The sequence below is a fragment of the Onthophagus taurus genome, chromosome 8, assembly GCF_036711975.1.
Source record: "Onthophagus taurus isolate NC chromosome 8, IU_Otau_3.0, whole genome shotgun sequence".
Taxonomy (NCBI): Eukaryota; Metazoa; Arthropoda; class Insecta; order Coleoptera; family Scarabaeidae; genus Onthophagus; species Onthophagus taurus.
In genome coordinates, this window is record NC_091973.1 from 3,498,950 (window position 1) to 3,515,606 (window position 16,657).

A 16,657-nucleotide genomic window follows, 5' to 3' on the forward strand; every position below is an offset into this window, starting at 1 on the left:
TCGTTTCGTTGGCGCTTTCTGCATCCGGAGCCACGTTGCTCTCGTTCCGTGCGCACGCAGCACGTGTTCCGGGTAGCCTCCGGAGCTTCGGTAGGACGTCCCTTCCCTTCTTCAGTTGCGCTTTTTGCATCTCCTCCTTCCTCCCCTAAAACCAGTTACCGTTTTAACACCAAGATTATTGTTTGTACAAAAAGATTAACACCTTGTTTTTTTTATCTCTTCAATAATTTCTTTTAAATACAATAAATTAAAATAATGTTTGATTAATTTCTTTTTGCTTATAGAAATTTTTAAACTTATTTATCCAACTTTATATTGTAAAGTGCAAGTTGCTCGCGCCATCTATCAAGCTCCAAAACTTTTGAATTTTATGAAAAGTTTTTAAAAAGGCAAATTTAACGGTTTTAATAGTAACGGATAGGTGGCACTTTTCGTTTTGGAAATAAATCATAGTTTTTGTTAAGATTTCTCAGCGAAAAAATGTTTATTGTTATTCCAGGTTGGATAAATTTTCTTTCTAATTGATAATTCGACGTATTAACACCATCTGTTGATTAACTTCTTAACTTTTTCTAGTATATCTAATCAATAATCATAACTTTTCCATCTCTAAATCCCTTATTAGTTAGGCAACCAATCAATCTTATCTTGTAGCTAATATTGCATTCTTTTTGGATAAGTTTCGGTGTTTTTTTATTTTAGGATCTCGTTAGGGTTCTTTCTAGGTTTAGTTTCGGAGAGATCCCCTCTTGCCGTATACAGCATATTATCTACAAATCCATAATGTATTAATTTTGATTAGTACTATTACTAGAACCAACACTAGATCTAGAACTAGAAACATTCGGGATTAGCCGTACGTCTCTTAAGACGGCTAAAGCCGAATGATTCTAGTTCTAGATCTAGTGATATTTTTGCTTTTAATTCAATTTCCATGAATTGGACGTGTTGCAGCCAATTACTATTTCATCGTTGCTGCTCAAATTGTGAAAAGAACCACTTTGATGATGATAGTCACAAGCTACAAACATAACTAATGACTTTAAGCAATTTTTAAATGTTAATATAAAACGAAATGCTCACCATGGAAACTTCCTGTACGAATTTTATTCTTTTCATGAAGTCTTGGAATAGAACTAGTGTCGGGGTTGGATGAATAATTTGTGTGTTGTTCCTAAATTTCTTTTCATCACTTTTTATGAAGTTTTCAATCCATAATAATATCGAACGTTTTAGACCTGAAACAATTGAATGTTGTAACAATAACCGTTAATTTTGAATTACCACCGCCATCTCTGAATAAGTTGCTTAACGAATATTTTATTTGAATCAAATATAACTTTATAATTTAGAAAGTGTTTCCGAGATGCCGCTAGATACAAAATTATATGTTATAAATTCTCGGTTTAAAGTTCCATTGAGAAATCCAGATGTCAGTGTTGATTGGGTAGTTGTCTGTGTAACACATGATTATAAAGCATATCAGTAGATTCACGTGATCTTAACGAAATACTTGTGACCGTACAGTTCCTTCAGAAAAGCCTAAAAACATGGCTTTAAAGAATCATAGTTTGCTTGTAACATTACTTGGCCTCCTTTTCACGTTTAATTTAGCTGTATCCAGTGAGTTTGTTCCCGTTTATTTGTGGCAAACAGGAAAGTAAGTGTCTTCGAAATTGTACCACACCTACCAAAAACTTGTAGTACCTTTACATTTCTGATTATTATTTATTATAAATTTTAGATCAGGTGAAAGCGTGCCAGCTTTGCCAAAACTTACAAGAGACAATTTCGGGGAATTAATACATAATCGTTTAGACGAAAATACTATTCTTGTTACGTTTGCAGAACCCAATGTAAGAATTGCATTTTTTAAATAATTCTGTTTTAATTGGGTTACTTTTATAGCTAAGTCCAGAAGATTTTAATGCTGTTACACAATCAGGTGATCGCGTTTTTAACAGCTTATCGAATATCAAAGAAGATGTCAGTACAATTTACCTCCCACAAGTCCAAACACCTGTAAAAGCAGTTTTTAAGTTCTTCGGCGAGAACATCACCACCATTGCAGCTGAAGATTTTAAAAGTGAAGATATTGAATCTTCCGCGATTATCATTGATTTAAATGATGTTCAAGATGATGAAGATAGAAATCATATGCTTGCAAGACATGGTGAGTTAATTTTTTTTTGGGTCATGTGATATGGGTTGGGTTGGGTTTTGCAATAATTTTTTTATTTTAGATAAAATTATTGTCGATATTTATGATCAATTATTAAAGAAGTACAAAAATGTTGTTGCTTTATTCACTGGAAAACAAGCTTCTTGGGTAAATTTACTTAATCATTGAGATCTCATTAATTAATTTTTAAAATAATTTAGGTTGCACCCCAAGAAGTATTAAGTCGAAAAGTAAGAGAAATCCCAGCCAATGCTTGGATCATTAAAGATGCGGAATTCAAATTTTTGGCATACGCAACTGAAGCCCCCATTTTTCAAAATTACGTATTAAATGAACTCACAACAGTTAAAACTGAAGTGCAGGGTACAACATTAATAGCAACGATATCAGGGGGAAATTTTGTTTTGACGTACATTTAAATCGATTAAAATGTGTAATAAAATTAAATTATTTTTTTGTTTTAGATTTAAATTCGGTTTTGATCCAACTTTGGATGTGGGAACTTATTGGTATTTTGAAAGTGTTGATCTTGTTCAAGGAACAACCTACAGCTTTAAAGTCCCCAACAAAGTTTATCCACCACGTAGATTTTCGTATCAATGTACATCACAAGTTTTTGAGACTACGAATGGGGATAGATTGAGCTTTAAGAATCTTCAGGTAAAAAATTGAATCAAATCCTAATATAAATAATTAACGTATTTTTTGTAGATTCAACCTTTCCAAGAAGCTCAAGATGTAAATAATTTTAAATTTGGTGATGCGTACTTTTGCGTCGGTTTTACAAGTCCTGCAATTTGGTCTGGGATTTTCATAACATTTTTGTTGGCAACGATTATGGCGATTGGGTTGATGATGATGATGGATATGAAAACAATGGATAGGTTTGACGATCCGAAAGGCAAAACGATCGTCGTCAATGTGTCGGAATAAAAATTTCGATTTAATTGTGAAGAAACGAACATTTTTCAAAATAGGTGGTGATGAAAAATGTCCGCTTCGTTTACTAGTTTAGTAACGCCTTCCGTGTTAGCGCAACAACTCATATTAGTCAAAAAAACGCACTAAAACAGGGTGCAGGTTCGGGTACGATTGCAGGCACAAATTGTGATATTTAGAGCTCATTTCGTCGCTTTCAAAACCCGACCGAATCCAATCTTCGTCTACTATTACTAGGAATCTGTGACAATAGTGTTTTTTAAAACTGGGACAATGATTAAAAAAATATTAATAAGAAAAATGAGAAATGTTAGATTATTATCGTTATAAATTTGGAGATTTTTCAAGAATCGTTAAGGATTGCGCTGAATGTAAGGGGTCGTTTTTAGAATTGTTATAAACGTATTTGTTACACTTTATGTTATTCCTTTTAATTTAAAACAAAAATTAGTTACATTGTTGGATGTCATTAAAAAATAAAAACATTTAAGTATCATCGAAAAACCACCGAAAAGTTTATTGTACATACGACCAGATTTTTAAAAAAGCATATTTTTACTCTTTCGTTTTATCACTTCATATTATCAGTACTGTAACGAAAATATAAACAGCGTATCTTATCGCCAAAATTGGAAGCAAACATATCGAAAAATGTTCTAAAAAATCTTAAATTAAGGTGGCGGGTATCCATTTCTACAGTATTTTGTGTAATACAATTTGTAAATAACTGTGTAGGTACGTTTGTTTCGTAGATAGGAAAAATAATATGTTGCCAAAAAATTGTAAAATTAAAAATATGTATAGAAAAATAAAACGATAGAAATCATTAAAAACTTTTTTATTTTATTTCTTTTCCTTATTAACAAATAAATAATAAAAAAATTGTAATTAAAAATCCAAATTTTAGTTCAAACCGCCATCTATGAATTAAAGCAAAAACTCCCCATAAAAGATTTCTTGAAATCAATTTCATTTTTAAATTCAAACTAAATCCAATCCTTAACATCCTCAAAAAGCATCATTTTAACTCAACTTAGTTAATTAATAATATCACATTATTAGTAAAATTTCGCAAAAATTGAGTTGTAATTCGATCCCTAAATCATAATTAGACCATATTCAACCTGGTCATGAACGAAATTGAAATTTTACGTCTAAGAATATGGTTAGTCATCGCAATATTTGATAACAAAATTATCGAGGAATTTTATCGAGAATCTAACTATTCTCATATTAATTAGTTTGTATTTTTTTTTTTTGAATTCACTTTTTTTAGCGGGTTGTCCAACTCAAAGTTTCTTCTTCAATCGGTCTGCGCATAAATACCTTTGGTGGTGCTTGAGTGACGTTTGGGAATCACCGAAAACGTGAGTACTGTAAACAACGGTGTCAGATGTTGTTCATTTGTCTTTCGGAACGGAACGTGTGGATTGTTTGAACGACTTCGTTTGAATGACTCGTACTCAGTTTTAAAGCTATAGCACGCGATTAGAAATGCATGTGGTTGCCTAACTTTAGTTTGGTTTAGTTTGATTTGTACTATTTTTGATGGTTTAGTTCAGTCTCGTGTTTGGGCTCCTCGAGTCGTTGGGATTAGTTGTCCTTTATTTATTTGTGTTATGCCACGAAAATATTTAATGAGTTCTTTGCAGCACACGGTGAGTATTATTTAAACACGTATCTGATCCAAGTGCATTCCATGCTTTTCTTAGACTCAAATGTTGATTTTTAAACAATTTTAACTATCAAAAACTTAACACAAATATTAGTAGTAATTAACAAATTTGTTATAGATGAGTCAAAAACGTGTCCAAGATAAACTGTCTTCCTCAACAGACAGTGATGTGACAATCATTGATTTAACTAAAGACGACGATTCAATTCCGGATGATTTTGAATCAACTAAAATAATTGTGATAAATAATGGAACTTCCACGACACTTTCCAACGCTAGCAGTATAGATTTCTTCAGTTCTACTGACTTATTTGATTTCAAAAAATCTGATGATCTCAACAAATCTAAGAAATCTCTAACTGTTGATGATTACTACATTTGTATGACGCCAGATCCGTGGACTTACATGAATCCAAGAGTTAATATGGATCATTTATTTATCAATAAGGAAGAAAATGCAAAAAAACCGTATATACCAGCTAATTATGTAAGTATGTTTTAATATATTGTTTTAATTATTAAGATTTAGTCGCAAAAGTTTCCGAGGGTTATACAACGAAGTATCGGGGTGGTGTGAATTGTAGCACCTCCCCAACAAACTATTTTTTTTAGTTAGCAAACCTTCTTCATCTTCTGTCTAGGTTTTGTGATTGTTTATCAAGTTAATCGAAGTTTATTACATTAATTATTATAATTTTGTGTCTACAATTAATATTATATGAACCCAAAAGTGGTTCAGAACAGTGCATGTAAGTCTTCTTCTTCTCTCCTTTCTCTTCCACAATGTGCTCCTATCGGGGCGTTGGGATCCATCTTCTGAAGTTTTTCCTCTCCCCAGCAAGATCTTTGAGCTGCTGCATAGTCTTCCCTCGGCTGGCCGAAATCTGCGTCACTTCCCATGTTATTTATCTCCTTATGGATAGCCTAGTCTCCATGTATATCCGTGGTTTTCTTAGTTTTTCCATCAGTTGTGGGGAGTCCCTTTCCACTGTAATGCTTTCCAGACCTCTTGCCTTGGCACCATATCAAACGCAGAGTGCATAACCAAGAAAGCCAGGTATGTAGATTTCCCTCTGCTGAAGTAGTAGATCATTCATTATAACTGGTTGGCCAGTTTTGTGTTTATATGATATTAAATATAGAGGCTTGCCAAAGTTCTAGATTTTTAGCCTTAAGTTTAGCCGAGGTCCTTTGGTCGTGGTAGCCACATCTGAGTGCTCATATTAATTATAGAGCCACGCACCAATTACTTTGTACATAAAAAATTATGATTTTTATTTTTTAATTAATTCTTATTTTTGCAAAATTTATGTTAGGACACAAATCCTCTTCTTTTTATGGAGAAAAAGAAAAATAAGAAAAACGAAGGTACCAAAATTACAATTAAAACCTTAATCGAAGAAGTTGTAGATACGAAACCTAATCTGAAACGAAAACGAGATCAAAAAGGTATCCTCCCAGAAGAGCGTAATAAAATAACGGAAGTAACAACACCAAAAGTAATAAAAGGAGATTTAAGGAATCATTTGAATGCGATTCACAGTAAACGAGAGAAAAATGTGCATGTTGATAAAAAGGTTGAAAAAGAGCAGAAAGGAAAAATTACTTGTCGTGATTTAGACGAAGCTTTAAACCTTGTTTTTGAAGATATGCGTATAAGGGACCCGGAAGGTTTCAAACTTCTTAAAAAAACTCCCAGCCAAAAAGTCACAGAGAGTGATGTAAAGAAATGTTTAAAACCTATCTTAAAAAATCTGCTTGCAGCTAACCCTGAAGATGCACCAATCATCATTGATTCTTCCAAGCCAAAATCATCGCCAAATAAAAATTTATTATCGTTTCCACCTTCACGAACCGATCCGATGGTTATAAACGCTTTATTAAAAAATCCAGGTGCTATCTTGCAAATGTGTTGGTTCCGGCATTGCAGAGTAGTAAACGATTTAAAAGGCTGTGGGGAGTGTTATCTCACTTATTGCTATAAACACGCTCCAAAAGGACACCATGGTTGTGCCAATGAAAGCTTCGATGTAGCTTCTAACTTTAAACGGTCCGGAGCTGAACACGCCTCACGTAAAGTTAGAAGTTGGGGGCGTAAAATTGATCTTAAGAAGTATTTACCAGAATGTGAATGCATGGGGTTGTGCATTGATTGCAACTTTTTTTATCAGTACATTCGATTTTTTTCGGGATTTACTACTATTGTTCGTAAAGAAGGTAATTTTTTTATTAATTTAATGTTTAAAAATAATTTTTGTTAATTTCAGATGAAAGCATGAATTTATCATAATTTTTTAACACAAATTAGCAACTAAGAAGAAATATTTTTGTTACAATGAATGGCGAAAAGAAGTTTTTGTTTATTATTTTTTTTTTTAATGTTAGTTAATAAGACCAAAGAAGAGTATTTTTTTTATTACGTTCCAAAACTACTTTAAAAAAGTGATGTTCCGAATAAATGTTTATTTATGATAATAAAAATATATTTTGTAACGTTTTTGATTTAAATTTCCCGCGCGTTGTTGCGGTCGAGATTCGCGATAAAATTAAGTTGCGCATGCGCGAGTACAAAAACAAAAGGCATCTACATAACAGCCATTTTAACCTCAAAAACGCGAAAATCTTGTGTGTGTGACTATAACAACGACTTTTTGGGCTCAATTAAGAAGGTTGGTACAAAAATTATTTTAAATCGCGAAATACTCCTTTTTATTGTTATTTTCACCGCAGTTAAAGCATGGATTCGTCGAATAATTCCGATGAAGCTCATTATCACTTTAATAGTGACGCTCCAAAACGAAAATCGCGTCGTGATAGCCCCCCAAGCGAATGTAAAGCTACCAAAAGTCGTAAACGATCAATTTCGCCGAAATCGAATAACACAAACGTTTGTAACGAGTTAGTTCCGGTTAATGAGACAAAACCTGTTTTGGTAGACGGTTTTCGCGATTGGGTCAAACATTTAACAGGTACAGGAAATAATACGGTTGATGTTGCTGTTACTCCACAATTAAGGGGAGCTTTAGATGCATCTAAACTTAGAAGTACAGTTTTAAATTTGCCCAATTCTTCGGGGGAGCCGAGATATATAACGATAACACCTGGATCTTCAGGCGAACCTAAACAGTTAATATTACGGAATGTAGTGTTATCCAAAAATGCGGGCGAATCTAGCCAAGTTTCACTGGCAATTTTAACCGTAGCTTGGCCCCAATCTAATTTAATAACAACAACTGCCGGAATGTCGGGGCAACCTGCAAAACTAGATGATTTGTCTCGCCTTGCAACGTTAGCAAACTTAAACTTACCCACGTCTTCAGGTAAATCAACCCCAATAACATCAGTGAAGACTTTAGCAAATCTCGAGACTTCAAAAGGGCCAATGTCAGTTAATGTAATTCGTACACGTTCAAAAAGAGCTATGTCAGCGGTGAATGAAAATCATTCAAAGAAAACAATATCACCAGCTGATGTAAATCCTGAATCTTCAAAAGAAGCAATATCATCGGTTAATGTAAATGTTAGACGTTCAAAAAGATCAATGTTAGCAATAAATGGAAATTCTAAATCTTCAAAAGAATCAGCTAATGCATATCCTAGACGCTCAAAAAGAGCAATGTCAGCAGCAAATGTAAATTCTTCTGAGACTTTAAAGGGCTCAACACCACGAGTATATATAAAGCCTTATTTACCTTCAAGAAAACGAAAAACACCTGTAAGTGTACAACGTGAATCATCAATAAATGTAAATTCTTCTTTACTTTCGAAAAAATCGGAATCGTCAGAAAATGTAAATGTTTCTGGACCTCCAGGAGAATCAATAAATGCAAATCCTACATCTTCACAAAAACCATTATCATTAGTAAAAATAAGTCCTCTTGGATTCTCAAATAAGCCAATGTTATTAGTTAATGCAAATCCTAGAATTTTAAAAAGACCAATACCATCGACGAATATAATTGTTTCTGGACCTTCAAATCCTTCTGCATTTTCAAACAAGTCTATATTGATAAATGTAAATCCTGAAATTTTAAGAATACGAAAAACATCAAAATCTTCACAAAAACCAGCACCATCAAACTCAAACCCTCCTATACCATCAAATAAACCAATATTATTTGTAAATGCAAATCCTGGAACATCAAAAACGCCATTATTAATAAACGTAACTCCTTCCGTATCTACAAAAAAGCCAATATTAATAAATGTAAATACTTCTGGAACTTTACCAGCGAATATGAATGCTCCAGGATTTGTGGGACAAACACCTCAACCATCAACTCCCGCTCTATTTGTAAAAAAATGTATTAAGACCGTGCCAAAATTAGTACCAATACAAATGCCAGCCATGATAGAAAAGCGCACCTCAACGAGAAGAAAGAAGCCTGAACCACTTAATGTTAAACATCAAACTGCTGACACACCTCCCGTTACTTCTAGCGCGCCACAAGACAAACCAATTTTGGTCAAACCAACTTGTGTGCTCAATTCGAATCCTGTGCCAACGATCAAGACAGAAATATGTGAAACCACAATTGTAGCTACACCTTCGACTGTGACTCAAAATGTTGTAAGTATTAAAAAAATAAAATTAAAAAAAAATTAATAATTGTATTTAATTTTTATGTTAGGTTGTAAACCCTCCAATAGTATTTCGCCAACCTTGTGTAAGCACAATCGTTCAACAAAGAAGACGCAGCAATGAAACCATTAACATGGATTTTCGTCGACATTTTTTGAACAATCCTGCTAGAATTTTAGAGGTGTGTTGGGTGGCTGGCTGCAACGAAATCGTATTTTTGAAAGGTTGCAGCAACTGCCATTTAACCTATTGCCTCACTCATTTACCTAAAATCGTACATAGATGTGTGATGACTAATGACACATCTCACATCTGTAGGCGATACGGTGCTGATTATGCCTCTGTTAAAATAAAATTTTTGGGGCTATCATTACAATCGCAAAAAGTATTTCCAACCTGTAAGTGCAAAGGAAATTGTGGCGTTTGCAAATTTTTTTATAATTATATGAAATATGTTACTGATTTTGGTGTTCGTTAAAAAAATAATTTAACATAAATTTCGTCTATTTTTGAGATATATATTTATTCGTTTCGTTTAATTAAAAAATTATGCAATTTATTATATTATTTAATAATTTTTTGTAATGAAATTTTTAATGGGAATTTTCAATTTTTAAATAATTTGCTAGAATTTAATAATAAATCACTTAACTATGCTGTTTTTATTAAAATAAAATTTTTTGCGGCTATCATCACAATACCAAAGAGTATTTCCTACCAATAGCTTTAAATGTAAATGAAATTATCTTGTTTGTAAATTATTTTTTAATTATATTAAATGTGTTACTAGTTCTAATGTTCTTAAAAAAATAATTTAACTTAAATCATGTTTGTTTGTGTAATCATTGAAATATTAATATAATAAAAGTTCATTTCGTTCCATTAAAACATTTGTTTTATTTTCTTTATTTTAACAGAATTAAAAAATATTTTTTTGGAAATAATTCCTAATTAGAATATTGCCTCGGCCTTAGCAGCAGTGGCTTTAGGATCGCCTGGGGATGATCTTCTGATAAATTATTTACCTTAAATTATGGGAAATTTCTAGGGTTTGTACAATTATTGGCAAGGTTTGACCCTGCCATGAAGGAGCATCTCAAATTAGCTATAAAAGGTAAGTTGGCTGGCCATTATTGTGGCAAAAATATACAAAATGAATTGGTAGAATTAATGACATCGCAAGTTAAACTAAATGTGTGCCAATTTTTTAACCCCAAAAAAATGTTTGAAGTACAATTCTTTAATAATCTCTTAGACACGGTGCTTATGCCTATAAAGAAAGATTTAGCCATCTTAAAGATTTTTCTGAAACTTGACATTTTTTTGCCATGAAAGAAAAGCAAAACAAAGAACAGCTGTTGAATCATTCTGCACTGAAAACTAACACTCAACTTTAAATTGGATATTAATGGAGATTTATTGTGTGACGAAATCTTGAGTCTGCAACATTACCTGAAAGACTCACTTTAAGAGTTGTTTCCTAACACCTGGATAACTCTACATATTCTGCCAACAATATCAGTAACAGTTGCAACTGGAGAACGCAGTTTTTTCAAATTAAAATTAATAAAGACCTATGTATGTTATCTATGGAAAATGAAATTGTAGAAAATCTTGATTTCTCTACTTTAATTAAGTAATTTTCATACACATATTTTAGTTTCCATTCTTTGATATAAAAAAAATTTTAATCATTGATTTATTTTTTTCCGTTTGTATAAAAACTGTTTTTGGCATTATTAGATGTATTAATAAAGTATTAATTAAGACAAAAATTAATTAAATAAATGTATTAATTAAGACGAGGCGCTACAATATAGGCCGAGGCGCTACACTGAGCCTCGGCCGCAAGCGATCTAGGTTTAATTAATAAAAACATCTACAACTCCGCAGAAACATTTTTGTCGATTCTTCATTATCTTAGAGTTTTATTCGTATCATATAAAAAAGTTATTATCCCAAAAGCGTTTTAATACTCAGCAAAAACGAGGTTTGTGTAAAAACAGGACGTGTCGTATTCGATTTTTGTTATGCAACCCTATAAAAGTGGAAAATTTCCAATATGCATATGCCACATTGTGTTCTTTTCAAATTAATAATTCTTTAATTCGGTTCTATGGTAGTATTGAAGATTGATGATTTTGAGGTGTAGATGAAGAAAAATTTATGCTTTTTAATGATGTATTTATTATTTAGTTATCTCTAAAGAGTAAAAACAACGGTGATATTAGCAAAAATGTCGACTTCGGCTTAATTAATCCAAAGATTTACAACTCCGCAGAAAAATTCTTGTCGATTCTTCATTATCTTTAGTTTTGTTCATATCATATTATTATATAAAAAAGTTATTATCCCAAAAGCGTTTTAATACTCAGCAGAAACGAGGTTTGTGTAAAAACAGGACGTGTCGTATTCGATTTTTGTTATGCAACCCTATAAAAGTGGAAAATTTCCAATATGCATATGCCACATTGTGTTCTTTCTAAATTAATAATTCTTTAATTCCTGGAACATCAAAAACGCCATTATTAATAAACGTAACTCCTTCCGTATCTACAAAAAAGCCAATATTAATAAATGTAAATACTTCTGGAACTTTACCAGCGAATATTAATGCTCCAGGATTTGTGGGACAAACACCTCAACCATCAACTCCTGCTATATTTGTAAAAAAATGTATTAAGACCGTGCCAAAATTAGTACCAATACAAATGCCAGCCATGATAGAAAAGCGCACCTCAACGAGAAGAAAGAAGCCTGAACCACTTAATGTTAAACATCAAACTGCTGACACACCTCCCGTTACTTCTAGCGCGCCACAAGACAAACCAATTTTGGTCAAACCAACTTGTGTGCTCAATTCGAATCCTGTGCCAACGATCAAGACAGAAATATGTCGACTTCGGCTTAATTAATCCAAAGATTTACAACTCCGCAGAAAAATTCTTGTCGATTCTTCATTATCTTTAGTTTTGTTCATATCATATTATTATATAAAAAAGTTATTATCCCAAAAGCGTTTTAATACTCAGCAGAAACGAGGTTTGTGTAAAAACAGGACGTGTCGTATTCGATTTTTGTTATGCAACCCTATAAAAGTGGAAAATTTCCAATATGCATATGCCACATTGTGTTCTTTCTAAATTAATAATTCTTTAATTCGGTTCTATGGTAGTATTGAAGATTGATGATTTTGAGGTGTAGATGAAGAAAAATTTAGGCTTTTTAATGATGTATTTATTATTTAGTTATCTCTAAAGAGTAAAAACAACGGTGATATTAGCAAAAATGTCGACTTCGGCTTAATTAATCCGAAGATTTACAAAAAATTCTTGTCGATTCTTCATTATCTTTAGTTTTGTTCATATCATATTATCATATAAAAAAGTTATTATCCCGAAACCGTTTTAGTTCCAAGAAAAACGAGGTTTGTGTAAAAACAGGAAGTATCGTCATCGATTTCGCAACCCTATAAAAGTGGAAAGTTTCCAACATGCATATCCTGCAGGTGTTCTTTTCAAATTAATAATTCTTTAATTCTGGGTTCTATGGTAGTATTGAAGATTGATGATTTTAAGGTGTAGATGAAGAAAAACTCAGGCTTTATAATGATGTATTTATTATTTAGCTACCTCCAAAGACAACGGAGATATTAGCAAAAATTTAAGTTTCAAATGTCCCGCCGTGCATAGAGGTCAAATTGCCTGATGGGTATAAAACGCGCATATGCTGCATAAAGTTCCCCACTTCCATTTTGCTACGCGTTAAGAACACACCTCCGGTTAGAATCAACTCCAAAGCTGTTACTGCTCCAACTACTACCCCAGCTTAATTGTAAGTAATCAAAAACTATTTTGATTTGTTTAATTTCTTTTTATTTTATTCGATGAAATAATCATAATCATGCATGGTTTCAATGTTGCCATTTTTATTTGCCAGTATTTTAGATTTGGTTATGATTTAATTATGAATTGATTAAGATTTGATTTTTTAATATTATATATAAGATAGAAATCGATCGTAAAAATTTCGGAAGAAGGGATTACGTCATCTCACCCTTCATATTGAAATTCTTTGAAGAAGGTTAAAAAGAATCTTCCGATTTTAGCGAAACTAAATAATGATTCCATTATTTTAAGGATTTATTAATTCTAATTAAATTTTATTTTTTAATAATTATAATTTTACACACTTGATTCCGCCATCTTGTTAAATTATATTCACAAAATGGCAACTCATAAAAGACGAAATATTTTTAATTTTTTTTTTAAATTTTTTTTTTTTTTTAATTTTTATTTAGTATCAACTCGTAATTATGGATCGCCGAAGAATGTTACGAAAATTAGTAATGAGGATGAATTTATTAAAAAAAATAGCTCTTTTAAACAAATTAAAACTAACAAATAGAAGAATGCAAATAGCTACGAAAGCATTGGTAGAACATTTTGAGCTAACAGCTGCAGGGAACCCACAAATCTTAAGTTACCTTCGTCTGCTGTCAGATGACAACACCACAGTTCCAATGGATATGATGCCATCAACTTCAATGGGAGGATCAATCCTAGATGAAATTTATCGCGGAATAGAAGAAGACGATGGAACCATCTGGATTGATGTAACCCCCAGAGAAGAAAAGGACGTATCCATTATTGATGTCGATGCTGATTCTAACTACAAATCCCCCACTGAATCTGTCATAACTGATGATGACGGCGTTGAGTATAAAATTGACTGGCTTGACCAATCCGCAGTTAATGAAGACTCCGCCGTTAAAAATGATGTTGATTCAATCAAGATCGTAGAAGATAACTTGAATCAAATCTTAGGGGAGGAAGTATCATTTGAAAAAATCATCGTAAGTGATAATTCGAATGTTACTGATGTATATAAAAAACCTGAATGATATCAACATATCATATAAACAGGTGTTTCTTGTTCATTTTTTTAATTTAATTTTTTATTATATGTTCCTATTCGCATATAGACGTACTGTTTTGCCAACTAATTCATGTTATTACATATATAAAACGTGATATTTACTCTAAGAACTATATAATAGTATGTTTTTTAAGTATTCGTAAATTTTTGATAACAGTATTAGATAGAATATATGTTTATTTTTTTAATTTCTAATGGTTCTTAGCATTTTAAACAATTTTGATGGTTAATTCTAAAAAATGTTTTCTTTCATGTCATTATTGGTAAAAACTATTTTGCAATATACTTGTCATTACGTTTATAAAACAAGTAGTGAAAAAAAATTGTGTTTTAAAATAAGTATGTTTTTTTGGCTATTTAATTTTTTGTAGTCATTATTAATAACAGTATTAGATAGAATATATGTTTATTTTTTTAGTTTCTAATAGTTCTTAGCATTTTAAACAATTTTGGTGGTTAATTCTAAATAATGTTTTCGTTCATGTCATTATTGGTAAAAACTATTTTGCAATATACTTGTCATTACGTAAAAATTGTATTTTAAAATAAGTATGTTTTTTTGGCTACTTAATTTTTGTAGTCATTATTAATAACAGTATTAGATATAAGTTTATTTTTTTAATTTCAAATGTTTCTTGGAACATTTTTTGTGGTTCGATTACAATCACTGCAAAATTTTAAATAATGTTGTCGTTCATTTTATTGTAGATATCTTGTGATAATAACTATTTTGCAATATACTTGTTATTACATTTATAAAACAAGTAGTGTTTATTTTGAGTTAAAAAAATTTGGTATTTTAAAATAACTATTAAATAATTTTTTGTAGTCATTATTAATAACAGTATTAGATAGAATATAAGTTTATTCAATTTCAACAAGTTCTTAGTGTTTTAAACAATTTTTTGTGGTTTGATTACAATCACTGTAAAATTCTAAATAACGTTATCGTTCATTTTGTTGTAAATATCTTTTGAGATATAAACTATTAGTTTATTTTTTGTAGTTCTAAGTATTTCGAAAATTTCAGTGATTTATTTACAATCACTAAAATTTTTTTATAAAAAAGATCACTAAATATCTTTTGATACAATATTCATATTACCATATTTATATAAATATGTGATATTTACTGTGAGCTTAACAACAATTAAAATAAAAACCTAATAACAGTATTTGCCAAACTGTATATTTCTAAAAAAGAATATTTTAGGACGTAATATTTTGATAATGTTTGTTAAAAAAACATATTTTCATATTAAACAATGTCCTCAATAAAATCTTGTTTTTATTTCCTTTTCAATTTTAAATTTCCCGCCTTGCTATAGAGGCTAAATTCCTATATATCCACATATAGCGCAAGCGCGAGAAGCAGAACCCACGCCATCGTTCATATTTGACACACCAGAATAAACAACTTCTTGCCGATTTCTTCTTAAAAGCTACTTTGAGTGTTATAAAGTGCTCCAATTTAATTGTAAGTAACCAACCATCATTGTAATTCATAATTTGATTCTCATTATTCTATTTTTAATCCTTTATCGTGTTTTGTTCTTCATCAATACGTTATTTATTTAACCTTTTTGTTTACATATTTCGGATTTAATATTTGACACATGATAATTAATTTAGGCTTATTCTATATGTCTATTAATAACTTCATATTATCAATACATTTATGTTTTAATTAAAAAGTAAGACGTAGTTTGTTGTTAAATGAAATCCAACATTTTTTTGTATTGGCTTAGCGAGGTTAAATCCTCCTGGGGTGTTGTATTGCGCTGGTTAGGTTAATCTTGATTCAGAACATCCAACGTTCTCTGGTCTTGATTTTGTTGAGGCCATTTCCTGCTGGGATGTTGCAATACGCTGTCTAGTTTTGTTACAACATGCTGAGTTATCTCGGCTTAATTAAGTCTATCCAACATTTTGTGGTCCTGATTTAGCGAGGTTAATTCCTGCCGAAGCGTTGCAGTACGCTGGCTACCTTTTTTATAATTATTATGTCATATCCAATGATCTCTGATCATGAGTGTGCCAAGGTTAAATCCTGCTGGACTTCGGCTTAATTAAGTCTATCCAATATTTTCTGGGTTGATGTATTCCTGCTGGAACTACCTCTAGTAAATCAAATTTCCAAGATAGTTTTTTGCTAAATTCATAAAAATTTCATCATAATATAATTTATTATTTTTGTTTTAATTTTTGAAGATACTTCAAAATTATGGATACTCCACCACCAAATCACTACCGACATCCCAAAAAGAAAGAAAGCTTATTAAAAACAGTGTTGAAATCGAGGTTTCTAAAGAAGATATCTGAGCACAACAAGTTACAACAG

At 31.4% G+C, this 16,657-nt stretch overlaps 1 protein-coding gene across 1 annotated transcript; it reads left to right on the forward strand.

Annotated features, from left to right (window-relative positions):
- The first annotated feature begins 1,424 nt into the window (after positions 1 to 1,424).
- On the forward strand, positions 1,425 to 3,639 carry LOC111425355 (Vacuolar H[+] ATPase AC45 accessory subunit). The gene is made up of 7 exons (XM_023059333.2): positions 1,425 to 1,660; positions 1,745 to 1,856; positions 1,909 to 2,173; positions 2,244 to 2,329; positions 2,383 to 2,591; positions 2,647 to 2,842; positions 2,894 to 3,639. Exons 1-7 carry the CDS (start codon positions 1,551 to 1,553, stop codon positions 3,113 to 3,115), a joined length of 1,200 nt encoding a protein of 399 aa, XP_022915101.2. The 5' UTR covers positions 1,425 to 1,550; the 3' UTR covers positions 3,116 to 3,639.
- The last annotated feature ends 13,018 nt before the right edge of the window (positions 3,640 to 16,657 follow it).